At 46.9% G+C, this 14542-nt stretch overlaps 1 protein-coding gene across 2 annotated transcripts in view; it reads left to right on the forward strand.

The window, feature by feature from the left end:
• MORC2 (MORC family CW-type zinc finger 2) overlaps positions 1 to 14542 on the forward strand; it is a 43582-nt gene that overhangs the window by 20759 nt on the left and 8281 nt on the right. For both annotated transcript variants that reach the window (XM_023185482.2, XM_023185483.1), the window contains exons 6-20: positions 2499 to 2607; positions 6602 to 6761; positions 6871 to 6982; positions 7315 to 7440; positions 8036 to 8115; positions 8801 to 8883; positions 9126 to 9211; positions 10298 to 10438; positions 10534 to 10688; positions 10792 to 10920; positions 11470 to 11575; positions 11896 to 12028; positions 13187 to 13261; positions 13355 to 13735; positions 14322 to 14453. In XM_023185482.2, coding sequence (XP_023041250.1) covers positions 2499 to 2607; positions 6602 to 6761; positions 6871 to 6982; positions 7315 to 7440; positions 8036 to 8115; positions 8801 to 8883; positions 9126 to 9211; positions 10298 to 10438; positions 10534 to 10688; positions 10792 to 10920; positions 11470 to 11575; positions 11896 to 12028; positions 13187 to 13261; positions 13355 to 13735; positions 14322 to 14453 — 2008 coding nt within the window. The remainder of the gene's footprint in view (positions 1 to 2498; positions 2608 to 6601; positions 6762 to 6870; positions 6983 to 7314; positions 7441 to 8035; positions 8116 to 8800; positions 8884 to 9125; positions 9212 to 10297; positions 10439 to 10533; positions 10689 to 10791; positions 10921 to 11469; positions 11576 to 11895; positions 12029 to 13186; positions 13262 to 13354; positions 13736 to 14321; positions 14454 to 14542) is intronic.

The raw sequence follows: 14542 nt of genomic DNA on the forward strand, positions 1-14542 counted from the left end.
TTTCCAGTTTTGCTGTAGAAACGTGTTGTGTTTGAGGGAGGGTGGTGGTTTGATCAGTCAGCAGCATCAGTTGGGCCTTATGTGCAGTGTGCTTTGGGTGTATGGAGAAGAAAGAGTACATCTGAAGAAAGCAGGACCTGGTACCTGGACTTTGTGATTTGTCTTTCAGGGCAGGAACCAAATGATAATAACAGATCCTTATCATGTGCCAGGCACACGAATGATCTCATTTAATCCTCATGATAGCCCTATGAGGTTGTAGGTACTATTATTCTCATTTTCAGATGAAGAAATTGAGGTTTATAGGGGTGAAGTTACTTTCCCAAAGCCATAAAAATGCCTATGTGTAGAGCGCTAGGGTAGAAACCAGGTCTTTCTGACTGCAAAATGGAGCTGCTGTGCATTTCACTTAAATGACAAACTAAGATTCAAATCTCACTTCAGCTACTACGTCTCTAAGCCTCAGCTTCCTCCTTTGTAAATTGAGATGATAATGCATACCAAGTAGGTTAAGGATTACATGCTATCATTGCTGTGAGAGCCTGGTTTCTGCCTTTATTTCTCCTCCTCTGATGTTTCCATGACAGATTGCTGGCCTGATTCAGTGGATCTGGGTAGGGGCTAGGAATCTGTTTTTCACAGATGAAATGAATCACTTGTAATCATATGATTCTGATGCAGGTGATCTAAATCCCCCAAAACTGAGGTCTCTTAGAATCAGGGGAGGCCCAGACTTTTCATCTAGATTGTAGGTCAGCCTCCTCCTACCTGGTTCTGTCAGTTCTGTGGCCTCAGGCAAACCATTTCACCTCTCTGAATGTCTGTTTCTTAATGGCCTCAGGCAAGCCATTTCACCTTCCTGAAAGTCTGTTTCTTCATCTAGAAAATGGGGTTCTAATCTCTGACATTGTCCTTTCAGAGTGAGGTTCAGAAGCAAATGAAATGTGACTCTGAAAGTGGTTAGCAGACTGGGAAGAAAAGTGTATAGAAGTTGAGACTGTTATTATTAGCATATTTCAGTGGAAGGTCCCACTGAGATGGAGCCATCTAGTGTTCAGAGTAGACAATCAAATCATCTTGAAACCAATTCAGAAGTTGAGTTAAGTTTCAGGAGAAGGTGATTTGTGGGAAGAATAGGGCTGAGAAGCAAGGAAGCCAGTAGAAAAGTAATGTTTGGGCCTTTTGCTATTCAGAGGCTAAGGTCAGAATCAAAAGACAGAAGGAAGATAGAGGCACAAAGTGAGAGTTTTTGCCAAATTAGGGCAAGGGCACGCTTTGACAGAAGGCAAGATAACGTGCCTTACTTGCTCCCCATATGCTTTAGGGAAGGAGGAGGAGGTAGTGTGTGAAATTGTCAGGGCAAGGAGCATTGCCAGCACTTTGGGTACTGGAGGAGGAGAACTAGGACTTGGCAGCCCCTAGGGTATCTTTGAATAGTGAGTGTCCTGGGAGTTTTCCTGAGTGGGGAAATGGGGCATGACATTCATTTGTGTGCTTGGCATGCCAGTCTGGTTTGTATTGGTACACAGAAGAGAGTAATGAGGCTTTCCACCTCCATCATCTCCCTGGGGTATTATGAAGACTAATGAGATAATAGCCATAAAGCCCCAGAAGCTGCTGGAAGAAAGGAGCTGAACAGCCCCATTGTTCAGAGGGCAGTCCCCCTGCTGGTGCTTCACACTTCTGCCCTGCCCTGCATTGCCTGGAAAGGGCTGTCTCTGCCTGCTCCTTAGCTGGCATAATGTGGCCAAACAGAGGAAGGAAGCAGTTGATTCCATTTAGACTTTTGCCTTTTGGAAATCAGCCTCAAGGCACAGTTCCCAGAAACCAGTTGCATCCAAAAGCAGGGAGCTGCCTGTGTCATAATGAGCTTGAGGTGGCAAAACAATTCTGGGACAGGAGATGGCTCTAGTTATCAGACATGAGCTAATTAGAGGCATCCTTGAATCCTGCAGTCAAGAATTATATTTTATTACCTGCGCCTTGGGTTCATACTGGTGTTTTTTCAGGCTTGGGAGTATAGGCACTGGGCTTTTCACTTGACAGTGCTACTGCTGTTTTGTGAATGGAGGGGAGTTTGTGTCAGCTCAGGAAGGACATGGTGGGAACTGGATGTGGTCAGCATGGAAGATGACGTGTTGAGGGTACCAGGTACTAAAGTCTGATGGTGGTACAGTCAGAGGGCACAGCACCTCTTGTGGCTGGGATGAACCCAGAGCTCAAAGACAGCAGGGTTACTCTTTAGCGTTGTGGTGGGGAGTGAGACTAACCTGGGGCTGGTGGTCTGCCATGAGCCCGCCCTAGAAGGGTGGTGAGAGAACCCTGTATGGTGTGGTTGAGAAGGTTGTAAGTAAAGACTAAGGAGTTACAGGCCTGTGGAAAAGCAGAGCAAGGAGTGTTGGGGGATGGAGAGGGAATAAGGGCTGTGGAACTCAGTGCACAGTCCTGGGACCTGGGGGCCTTGAGGAGAGAATAACATATTTCTGCTTCCTTTTCAGGGGCTCAATGCGCATTGGGAAGGATTTTATCCTGTTCACCAAGAAGGAAGACACCTTGACCTGCCTCTTCCTGTCTCGCACCTTTCATGAGGAAGAAGGCATTGATGAAGTAGGTCCCATCCTCATGGTCTGAATCACCAGTCCCCATTTCCTGAGTATCTGCAGGCAGTTTTCATAGGTTGTTTGCGATGCTAGACTCTTTGGGGTTGCAGGATTGGAGCACATTCCCCCAATTGTTACTCAGTTAGCTGGCTGGATGAATTGGTTGAGGGGTTAAGGTAGATAACTTTAATGTGAGAGGAAGCAAAATCTCAGAGCACTTCAGAGAACAACTGTTTCTGATAATGAGACTGTCAAGTGGCAGGAATTAAGAGTTGGATTTGCAGCTCCTCTAGATCTGCCACTTGAATTCCATCTTGGGGGGAGTGTTACCGTGGAGCATTATTTTATCAGGGGAAGTATTTTGGGCTTCCCTGATCGTGTGTCTTTCCTATTTGATGGTGATTTTGTGGAATGTGCTATGAGCTCATTTTCCTTTTGAGAAAGTGTGTTACTCTATGTCAGAAACTATGACTCAGATACCTAGAGAGAGCCTGGGCAGGTAGTAAAGCAGATGAGTGTATGGAAAACAGGAAAATAGAGCTGATGCTCTGGGTCTCACCTTGGGAATAGCTGCTACACAGCCCCAGTGATTACTGCTATGCTGGAAGGAAGGACTAATGAATCCAGAATATTCTGAGTTTAAATCATTTTGGTAAGTGACTGTGTAAGCTAAACACACATTTGGCTACTTGTCCTTGTGGCTCAGATATCTGCAGAGCTGTTTCTGGTGAGGTCTGTGCCCCATCATTGTCAGGGATCAGGGCAGCTCTGTGGTGTAGCCAGCCTCCGACTGGGCTCTTATCTCCTTTCTTATTTAAGACATGGAGGCCAGGGCTTGAAAGAAGGGGGCTAAGAGGTTCTGTAGAAAGAAATCCACAACTTCCACAGAAGCAGGTAGTTGAATTCAAACTTACAATTTAATTCATCTGTGTTGATTAGCTGTGATGAAACTTGTTCTGGTTCTGTTTAGATCTGAGCCTTAATCATAGCAAACTTGTTCAGGTAGGGAATGGTAGGCCTTCCATCATTACATAGCAAGCCAGTGGGTTTGTTTGCATTTTTGGTGTGGTATGTGAGTTCATTCTGCATACTTGAGAGAAGCATGGCAGCTGGAAAGAGCAGGCTTCTAGGAGAAGTAGGACAAGAAAATACAGCCTGGGTTGGGGTTTTCAGGAATGTTTCCTGATACAGGACTGAGGATGGTGACAGGAGGGTATAGAAGTCAGTAGAAGCAGGCTGCTTAAGGCCCTGAGGGCTGTGGGAGGGGACTTGGCTGCAGGGCCACCTGAAGAAAGGTGGTGGCCTTTGGAGATCAAAGAGGGCCAGGTTAGGCTTGACCTCAGGGCCTTGATGAATGTGTGGGGCTTTATTAAACAAGGATATGCCAGTATCAGATTTTTTTAAGAAGGTCCATGTGGTGATTGTGTGGTGATTGGGTTGGAAAGGTTAGGGTGAGTGTTGAAGTGTTCCAGTTGAGAGGCCCAGGCTCTGTGTAGCTTGGTGGTACTCGCCTAAGGGAGGTGAGAGAAATACATGGAGTTTCCATCTCCTTAGGATGTGGGACCCACAGATTTGGTGAGTGATTGATTAGTAGAAGGTGAAAGCGAAGGGTAGGAGTCATGGATGACTCATAGGTTCTGCTGTGGCAGTTGGGGAATGGGGTCTCTGGAGTTGGGAAGAATGAAGAGGGGAAGTATGGAGGGGAAGAGTGTAAGTTTCTTCTGGACATGCAAAGTGAAGTCTGGGTCTGGCGTTTGGGTGAAGTCTGGGGGCTTCAGGATTCTTGGTAGCAAATGAGGTCACCTAATGGAGAGAATAGAGTGAGAAGAGGACCTGGGACCCAGAGCATGCCAATATCTAAAGGTCGGGGAGAGGAGAAGGGGGCCAAAGGGACAAAGGGGTAGCCAGAAAGGTAGGAAGAAAACTGGGCAAGTGGTACCATTGAAACTAAAGGAAAAGTGTTCCTGAAGGGGAGGGATGGGGTGCCCATGGGAGTGAACGCCAATGTTTCAAGTGATGCCATTGTCACCTGGGACTGCTGTGAAGAATGGGAGGCGTAGAGTGAGGTACAGGTTTATAGAACACAAACGGAACTCAGTTCCCCTGGTGGAGAGGCTAGGTTGAGATTTTTTTCCTTACTTGGTGCTAGAAGGTCGCTATTTTGGATTGTACTCTAGTGCAAACTCAGCCAAGATTTCAAAATAAGATCATTTTCAGCTGAGGAGGAATGTGTCCAGACCAGCCCTTGGGTTGAATACTTGCAGCACAAAGCTTCTTAGAAACCAGCAAAATGGGCTGGGCGCGGTGGCTCATGCCTATAATCCCAGCACTTTGGGAGGCCGAGGCGGGCAGATCACGCAGTCAAGACCAGCCTGACCAATATGGTGAAACCCTGTCTCTACTAAAGATACAAAAATTAGCTGGGCATGGCAGTGTACGCCTAGTCCCAGCTACTTGGGAGTCTGAGGCAGGAGAATCACTTGAACCTGGGAGGCAAAGGTTGTAGTGAGCCGAGATCATGCCATTGCACTCCAGCCTGGGCAACAAGAGCAAGACTCCGTCTCAAAAAAAAAAAAAAAAAAAAAACGCAAAATGTCTCAGACTCTTAACGGTTTATCACCCCAGCACTTGTTACAGAGTCCCTTTTTCCTAAGGGTTTGAACCCCTGAGGTGCCTAGCCTGGCTTGCTCTGCAGAACTCTGCAAGGGCTGCGGCCTCATAACCACGGAGGAAAGAGCCTCTGGGGAAGTGGCATATGAGGTTGGGTTTTTGAAGAAAGAATAGGATTTTTAAAAACATCACTTAGACATTATTAAAATTAAATTCCATATAAATGGAAGAGAGTATTGAAATATTTGTGCAGTTTAGAGGACAATTTTAAAGCCAACACCTGTGTTGCCACCGTCACAGACTGATGTTAGAAGTGTCCTGTGTGCCCTCATCAGTCATATTTCTTGTGCCCCTGACGGAACTGCCTTCAGGTAACTTTTGTGATAATGATTTCCTTCTTTTTCAGTATAGTTTATCACCCTTGTATGCATTCTTAAATAATAGTTTAGTTTTGCCTATTTGTGAATTTTTTAGAAATCTCTTACTGTAGGTATTTTTTGTGTCCTATTTCATGTAACACTGTGTTTATGATGTTCATCCACGTTGATGCTAAAAGCAGTTCATTTGTATCACTACATAGTATTCCATTGTACTGTTTAATTTGGCCACTCTAGAATGGATATTTGGGTTATTTTTATTTACTTATTTATCTGTTTTTGAGATGGAGTCTTGCTCTGTTGCCCAGGCTGGAGTGCAGTGGTGTGATCTCAGCTCACTGCAACCTCCGCCTCCCAGGTTCAAGCAATTCTCCTGTCTCAGCCTCCCAAGTAGCTGGGGCTACAGGCGCACGCTGCCACACCTGGCTAATGTTTTGTATTTTAGTAGAGACGGGGATTCACCGTGTTGCCCCGACTGGTCTCGAACTCCTAAGCTCAGGTAGTCCGCCCACCTTGGCCTCCCAAAGTGCTGGAATTACAGGCATGAGCCACTGCACCTGGCCTGGGTTATTTTTGTACATGTTTACTGGTACATATGTACAAAAGTTTCTCCTAAGTTATGTACTTAGGAGTGGAACTGCTGAGTTTTAGGTTATGTTATGTGTATTTACTGATTCACTAGATAATTGCAAATATATTTTCCCTAGTGGTAAGAGTAGAATTTTTACCAAATTAAGAAAATGACCAGAGACATCCCAAGCAGGGAACTTCTCATGCAGAGACCCTAAGCACATAAACCAACATATCGTGAAGGAAGTAGTCTTGTGTGGCTGAGTCTTGGGAAGAGGCAGAGGCCCTGAAGCTCACAGAGCCTCTGGTGCCAGGCTGTGGAGCTTGGGCCTCACCTACAGGGCAGTGTGGAGCTACTATGGGGAGACACAAGAGAGATGCACATTTGGGAGGAAGGCTATTCTGGGGCTTCCCTTAAAGTGCCTGCTCATGTTTACTCCACAGGTGATAGTCCCACTGCCCACCTGGAATGCTCAGACCCGGGAGCCTGTCACAGACAATGTAGAGAAATTTGCCATTGAGACAGAACTTATTTACAAGTACTCTCCCTTCCGCACTGAGGAGGAAGTGATGACCCAATTTATGAAGATTCCTGGGGACAGTGGTAAGTAGGCTTTAAGCCTGTGGCCCCTAGAATCTGGGAGGTCCAGAATCACAAATGGTGTAGGGGTGGGCCGGGGGATCTGGCAGGACAAAGGATTTCTGTTTCTCAGGAACATTGGTGATCATCTTCAATCTCAAACTCATGGATAATGGAGAGCCAGAACTAGACATAATCTCAAATCCAAGAGATATCCAGATGGCAGAGACATCCCCAGAGGGCACGTGAGTGCGGCTGGGAAGGGAAGGAGGCCCTGGAACTGGCGTTTGTGCTCTCAGGAGGTAGCTTCAGGGAAAGAGGGGAGAGCACATTCATTGCCCAGTGTTCTGTGGTACAGTCGTATGTAGGGCCAGGTCAGTTGCCTGTGGGGTACCTGTGCTGAGGACATGAGAGGGGTGGGATATGGTGCTCACACTAAGGGAGCACCGGTTCAGGGCAGCAAGAGAAGTCAGTACCTAATATGGAAAGGTGTAGAGCCTGCAGAGAGGATGTTGTGCCCTTGGTCAGGCCTGTTGTGGAGCAGGTGACAGCACTTCTTTGTTCTTGCCCTCTCCAGGAAGCCAGAGCGGCGCTCATTCCGTGCCTATGCCGCTGTGCTCTATATTGATCCCCGGATGAGGATCTTCATCCATGGGCACAAGGTGCAGACCAAGAGGCTCTCCTGCTGCCTGTACAAGCCCAGGTAGGGGCCAGTGCACCCTGGCCTGCTGTCTCCCATGCATTGAGGATGTGGCCGCGTTCCTCTGGGGCATTGTTGGAGGGATGCTGTATGAGAGACTCTGGCAGTGCTGACTACGTTTGGGGCTTTAAGTTGCCTATGATTGGTCATGGGGTCAGTTCTGAGTCCTAGGGGAGGGACAGGTCAGCTGTGGAGGTGGCTTACTAAGCTCATTGAGTGTGTGTGCCTCTGTGACAGGGAGGGTGCCCTGCCTGGCACAGTGAGCTGTCTGAGTCTCTCGGCTTCAGGGCCAAGGGGCCTTCAGGCACTATATAGGAAAGCAGTGGGCTTGGCTTATTCCCGAGGTTTGTTTCTGCTGTGGGATGAATGACACCCCTGGTGAATGGTGAGGTTGCTTATCAAAGACAGCTGGAGGCTAAGGGCAAGTGAAATAAGAAATTGCATCTTTTTGCTGAATTGAGCTTGGATTTGTCTCATTGCGAGGGGCCAGGACAGCACAGCTTAGGAGGAGGCAGGAAGACAAGGTGCTTCCTGTGCTTGGGTGTGCCACCTGTCCCACTGTTGCGTGGGCTCTTAGCTTGCTTTTTCTACTGATCAGGATGTACAAGTACACGTCAAGCCGTTTCAAGACCCGTGCGGAGCAGGAGGTGAAGAAAGCAGAGCACGTAGCAAGGATTGGTAATGCCACTCTGGGTGCAGGAGTGGGGTGGGGGAGGGGTGCATGCTGCTTGTCGGAAAGTGGGGAAAAGGCTGAGTCCACAGCTCAGGGTCAAGGCTGGTCTCGTGAAGCATAGTTCAGTTCCTTTTCAGCCCCTTTCCCTACAGGCCAACTCCCTCAGCATTTCTTCTTTCTAGACTCCACTTTCTCTTCTTCAGCCATTTATAGGGCCTAAAAGTGTCAAGTCTTTGGCTTATCCCACTCAGTCCTCTGACCCAAATACTTGTGAAATTGCTTTTCCTGACTTCAGGGCAAACATCTCAAGGGCTGTCTCGCTGTTCAGGGCTTCTCAGGGTTTCTAGACTGCTTGTTGGCGAATGATTGGCTGAAGACTTCTTTAGCTTCCAGCTCTTGCTGAGCATTTAACTGGTTGCCTTAGGTGTTTTTTTTAAAAAACCTGTTCTGGTTCATTTGTAAAGTTTCCTTGGGGCCTCCATGATAGGTCTGAATGCTAGATTTTCCTTCTGCAACTGACTGCAGTCGAGGCACAGAGGCTGCCCTCATGTTGCTCATCAGCCATAGCTCCCCCCACTCTTCTTTTCCTTGGTGGTATACACACTTCTTGTCCAGTACTGTGGATCCAGGAGGGATGACCAAGAGTTTTGAACCTTTGCATTCCTTTCCATATTCTCTTCTGCGTTTCAGCTGAAGAGAAGGCGCGGGAGGCGGAGAGCAAAGCTCGGACATTAGAAGTACGCTTAGGGGGAGACCTCACGCGGGACTCCAGGGTAAGGTCCTGGCCCAGGTGGCTGTTCTCCAGCGTTTCTGGCATTAGGAGCCCATGTCCCATGAGCCTGGTCAAGTAAAACACAGCTTTTGAGTTTGTCCCCAGTGAGGGCCATTTTCTGTAGAAAGAAGTAAATTTCCACATCTTTGAGATAAATTGAGAAGTTTTAGATGTCATGTTTCAATATTCCCCGCTGTGGCCCAGGGTGCTGCCTCCTCTTACCTGATGCCAATGTGTGTGCAGGTGATGTTGCGACAGGTCCAGAACACAGCCATCACTCTGCGCAGAGAAGCTGATGTCAAGAAGATGATCAAGGAGGCCAAGCAGCGGTGAGTGCCAGGCCTGGTCTTGGATCTTTTAAACTGACGTAGCTTTTGGACTGATTATTGACAGGTTGCTATTCTGTCACCAAGACTGCTTTGTTTTAATGCCAAACGCTTGTTAAATGCCCCCTGCAGGAGGGAGGTCTTAATCTGAGCTCTCAGCCCTTTCTTGAGTCATAAAGACAGGGCAGGGCTGACAGCCTCGGATCGAGCACCAAACCATCCTTTAGCACTGTCTTACTTTTTTTTCCCTTTTGATTTTTTTTCATTTAAAGTATATATAAAATGCTCATTGTATAAAACTTGAAAAATAAAAAATGTTTAAGGAATAACATTTTAAAACTCCCTTATACTTCTACCACCTGGTGATACTACCCTAGTTTTTATGTTACGTATGTATTTTGTCATATTCATTTTCTCCTCAGTGGTTACATATGTAGAATAATGCTGGAGATTGAGTATTGTATACTTTTACATTTAGAACCAGCCTTTGTCCTGGATCATTAAGTTATCTGCTTGTCCCACCTCCATGTCTGGATCTACTTTGGACTCTGTGGCTTGATTTACAGTTTTGCCTCTTATTGGCCTCCTTGGCATAGGCATGGATTTTAGGTTTCTTCTCTCCAAGTCCACTCCTCATCCATCTGCTTTTCAGCTCTAAGAGTTTGTTGACAGTAATCACATGATGGTGTCTTCTTGCACATGCTTATTGTTCTTGTGAATTTTTACCTTTTAAAATAATAATAATTTACTGTCACACTAGTGGAATTTGGGGGAAGGTATGACGATAACCTCTTGTTTATTCCACCATATAATTGTCTTTGCACAGATTTGCAGCAGCTTCATAATAACCCATTCATATTTACACCCGTCCCTGTTGCCAAAAAGCCACACTCATGTTTTTAATTAGGGATGCTTCGAGTTGGTGCCCAGCGCATGTCTATATCAAGTCTAACAGGTTACGCATTGAATGGAGATACAAAACTTTTGGCTTAACATGTCTCAAGTTTAAGCTTAAGCTTAACACATCTTAAACACTATGATGCTTGTGTGCTGATGTGTAGATCTGCTTGAATTTTTTTGTCTTCTTAGAGCACTTAAAGAACCTAAGGAACTGAATTTTGTTTTTGGGGTCAACATTGAACACCGGGACCTGGATGGCATGTTCATCTACAATTGTAGCCGGCTGATCAAAATGTATGAGAAAGTGGGCCCACAGCTGGAAGGGGGCATGTGAGTACTACCCACGGAGAGCTGTCTAGCCCAGGATAGTTGGCAGGAGGGTGTTGCCAGTGGGGTGACAGAGCTTGTTCTCTTTCTCCCTGTAGGGCATGCGGCGGGGTTGTTGGGGTTGTTGATGTGCCCTACCTAGTCCTGGAGCCTACACACAACAAACAGGACTTTGCTGATGCCAAGGAGTACCGGCACCTGCTCCGAGCAATGGGGGAACACCTGGCGCAGTATTGGAAGGACATTGCCATTGGTAATGGGACTGGGCTGCTGGGCCTCTGCCTTTTCTTTTCACCTGAATGTAGGGAGAGAGAGAGGCTGGCTCCTAACATGATGTGTGGGTGTTTGCTTTCCAGCCCAGCGGGGAATCATCAAGTTCTGGGATGAGTTTGGCTACCTCTCTGCCAACTGGAACCAGCCCCCGTCCAGCGAGCTGCGTTACAAACGCCGGAGAGCTATGGAAATCCCCACCACCATCCAGTGCGGTGAGTTGTGTGGTTGGATCCCCCTGACTCATTTCCATCAGCCCACAAGCCTCTTTTCTCCATCTTCCTGCCAGCCTCCTGACTTGACTGACATTCATGGACTTACAGTCCCACTAGGGATCCAGGTCTGTTTGGTGCTGGCCCTGTGAGCTCAGTCTTGAGGCTTTGCTGAGTTTCACCTGTCCCTCTTGTGTGAGAAAAAGAAGGTCATCTGTCCTCCCAGACCTCTCCAGCTGCAGCCAGGCCAGGCTTACTTGGTTTGGTACCACATGGCTTCCGGTGTGCGTGGATGACTGGGCCAGGATCCTGATAAAGGAGGGAGAGGGGCTGGGGGTGTTAAAGAGTCCACCATATTAAGTTTCTATCCTTCCTGGAATCAGTGTCCTTGAGAAGAATTAGCATTCTCTAAGGATAGGCAGAGTTGGAGCCCGAGTGAAGATCTTTGCCTGCAAAGTCTGGGGCATCATTATGGTGGGCCTGTGAGAAGCCTGGATTACAGATAGAGTTGGTGGGGGTGGCTGATGTGTGGGGTTTTTTTGTTCTCTGCAGATTTGTGTCTGAAATGGAGAACCCTCCCCTTCCAGCTGAGTTCTGTGGAAAAAGATTACCCTGACACCTGGGTTTGCTCCATGAACCCTGATCCTGAACAGGACCGGTGAGCACATTCTCTAACAAGGGGATTGTGGGTACTTTTCTCCCCTGCCCTTCACCATTCTCTCTACTCTTGGGATAAATAACTCACTGTGTTTCTTGAGGTCAGTGCACATACCTTATATCTCTGTCTTGCTGTACCTAATAAGTGCCCAAGAAATAAGAATTGATGTATGTCCTGCAGTGCATATGATTAATTTTGTGCATTGGGAACTCTGAAGTGGTTGCTCTTGTGACAGACAGTGTAGACTGACTGAGAAGAAAGGTCCTTGCCCAGCTTGGGGCTCTGTTTGCCATGACCTCCCTAGTACCTTTTCTCTACAGGTGTGAGGCTTCTGAACAAAAGCAGAAGGTTCCCCTGGGAACATTCAGAAAGGACATGAAGACGCAGGAAGAGAAGCAGAAACAACTGACAGAGAAAATTCGCCAGCAGCAGGAGAAGCTGGAGGCCCTTCAGGTACGTGGGTCATGGTCAGTGGGCAGAGCCAGCCTGTGTCAGGGCTCTGCCTGGGACAGGAACCTTCAGTAGCTTTCCTGTTCCTTCAGGCTCAGTTTTACCCTCCGCTCACCTGTGTGTGTTTGCCAAAGCTTTCCAACCCCAACCTCCAGGTCCACATGTACTATTTTCCAACAGTGTTATTTTAAGAATAACACCTTGCTTATTCTTAAGAAAAATTGCTTATATATTTCAAAGTGGTCCAATTCATTTAGAATTTATAAAACTACAGAAAATAAAAATTCTGCCTTAGAGGTAACCATCATTAACCATACATCCTTCCAACTTGTCATGAACTCATGAATACCTACACATAATACACATGAATATATATTTTTTAATAGAAATAGAGAATGCCATATATATGTTTTATATTAATACACACACACGTATACTTTTTTTAGTACATAATTGTTTTGATGACTTTCTAGAAGTGAATTTAAAGGACTTAAAAGGTCCATTGTAAAATTCTGTGGCTTTTTGCAACTATTTCTAAAGTACCCTCCAGAGATGTGTTAATTTCTTATTATTTATCAGCAGTATATGAGGGTATTTTAAATGTTGCAAATTTCATAGGCAAAGATGCATGTTTTATAATTTAATTTCTTTAATATTTCTAAGATTGCATAATTTTTCATGTGTCCACTTTTTTTTCGTGTCCACTTTTATTTCTTTTAGAATTGCTTATTCACTTACATTTTTATTTTTTCACTTGATCTTAGCCAAAAGGCCAAGAAGCGATAACATTTTTATTTTTTCTTTGTTTTTTTTTCTAGATATGTCTGTGATATCAGCTGTTTATTATATTTAGTACAAAACCATTTCCCTTTTTGGCTTCTGTGTCTGTGCAGATGTGCTCTCACTAAGCCATGATGTCTTATGCATGCCTCCCTGGCCAGTCTCTCAGTTGCTGGATTAATCACACAGTATCCTGTAATTTGCTGATAGTTGAGTATTTATGTATTTTGTGTCTCCCCAGTGAGAACAGGAGGTTTGTAAGAGTAGGACTATGGCTCAGGTTTTCTATTTTATTTGTCCTTGGTTCCAGACACTATCCAAAAAGTTTGCTCAAGTATACTAAAATATGCAAACAACTTCATCATGATGTTTGCCTTGCAGAAAACCACACCCATCCGCTCCCAAGCAGACCTGAAGAAATTGCCTTTGGAAGTGACCACCAGACCTTCTACTGAGGTGAAGTCCAGGGCCTGGGAAGGGCTTTTCTTCAGGTGTCTCATGAGACACCTGAAGGATCAGTGTTCTCACTCTCTGTGGGCCTTTTTTTAGGAACCTGTGCGTAGACCTCAGCGTCCTCGGTCGCCCCCTTTACCTGCTGTGATCAGGAACGCCCCCAGCAGACCCCCTTCTTTGCCAACTCCTAGACCAGCCAGCCAGCCCCGAAAGGCTCCTGTTATCAGCAGTACTCCAAAGCCCCCTGCTTTGGCAGCCCGGGAGGAGGCCAGCACATCCAGGCTGCTCCAGCCACCTGAGGCACCCCGAAAGCCTGCCAACACTCTTGTTAAGACTACATCCCGACCTGCCCCTCTGGTGCAGCAACTGCCACCATCTTTACTGCCCAACTCCAGGAGCCCTCGGGAGGTTCCTTCTCCCAAAGTCATCAAGACTCCAGTGGTGAAGAAGACAGAGCCACCCATCAAACTTTCCCCGGTGAGATGCTTGTCCTCCTCGATCCCCCAACCCAGTGTCAGTAGTGTAGGAATGGAATTGTGCAGTGTCACAGCTGTACTGGGGGAGCCTTGGGAAGATACTGAATCTAAAGCTTTGCTGCTGCCCCTGAGGAGGGGAAGCCTTGATAGCTGAACAGATTTGTTCAGGGCCAGAGAGCACATTGGTTGCCTGTACAGCGAGCTCTTCACTGCTCCTTCTGAGTTTTGGTCTGCCACAAACTTGAGTCACCTCCACTGGCTCTCGAAGTGTGGGCTTAGGTCAGTCATCTGGTGACAGCCTGAGTGGGCTGCAGCAGTGGTCGGTGGTTCTTGGGGAGGTGACAGCTGGCTGGCCAGGCAGACTAAGGAGGGAAAGGAATTGAGAAGCTTCTCCTATGACAGCTTTGAGCAAAGATCCTCATGGCACAGGGGCCAGTGGGGTGTCTGTGTACATTCCAAGTAATGTCAGGGAGGGATTGCAGGGAGTACAGTTCCTCTTGGAACAGCTCCTTTAGGCTAGATGAAATCTTCCTGCTCCCTAGAGGCTGAACAGGGCCCCTCACATCCTCACGCTCCTCTTGCTCTAGGCTACCCCTAGTCGGAAGAGGAGTGTCGCGGTTTCTGATGAGGAAGAAGTTGAGGAAGAAGCTGAGAGGAGGAAGGAGAGATGCAAGCGGGGCAGATTTGTTGTGAAGGAGGAAAAGAAGGACTTGAATGAGGTGAGTGGTTGAGGTGAGGTTCTCAAAAGAGCCTCCCTCTCTAGGGCCTGCACCCCCCACCAGCAGTCTGCACCCCCCACCAGCAGTCT

Source organism: Piliocolobus tephrosceles, chromosome 19 (assembly GCF_002776525.5).
Source record: "Piliocolobus tephrosceles isolate RC106 chromosome 19, ASM277652v3, whole genome shotgun sequence".
NCBI classification, from domain to species: Eukaryota; Metazoa; Chordata; class Mammalia; order Primates; family Cercopithecidae; genus Piliocolobus; species Piliocolobus tephrosceles.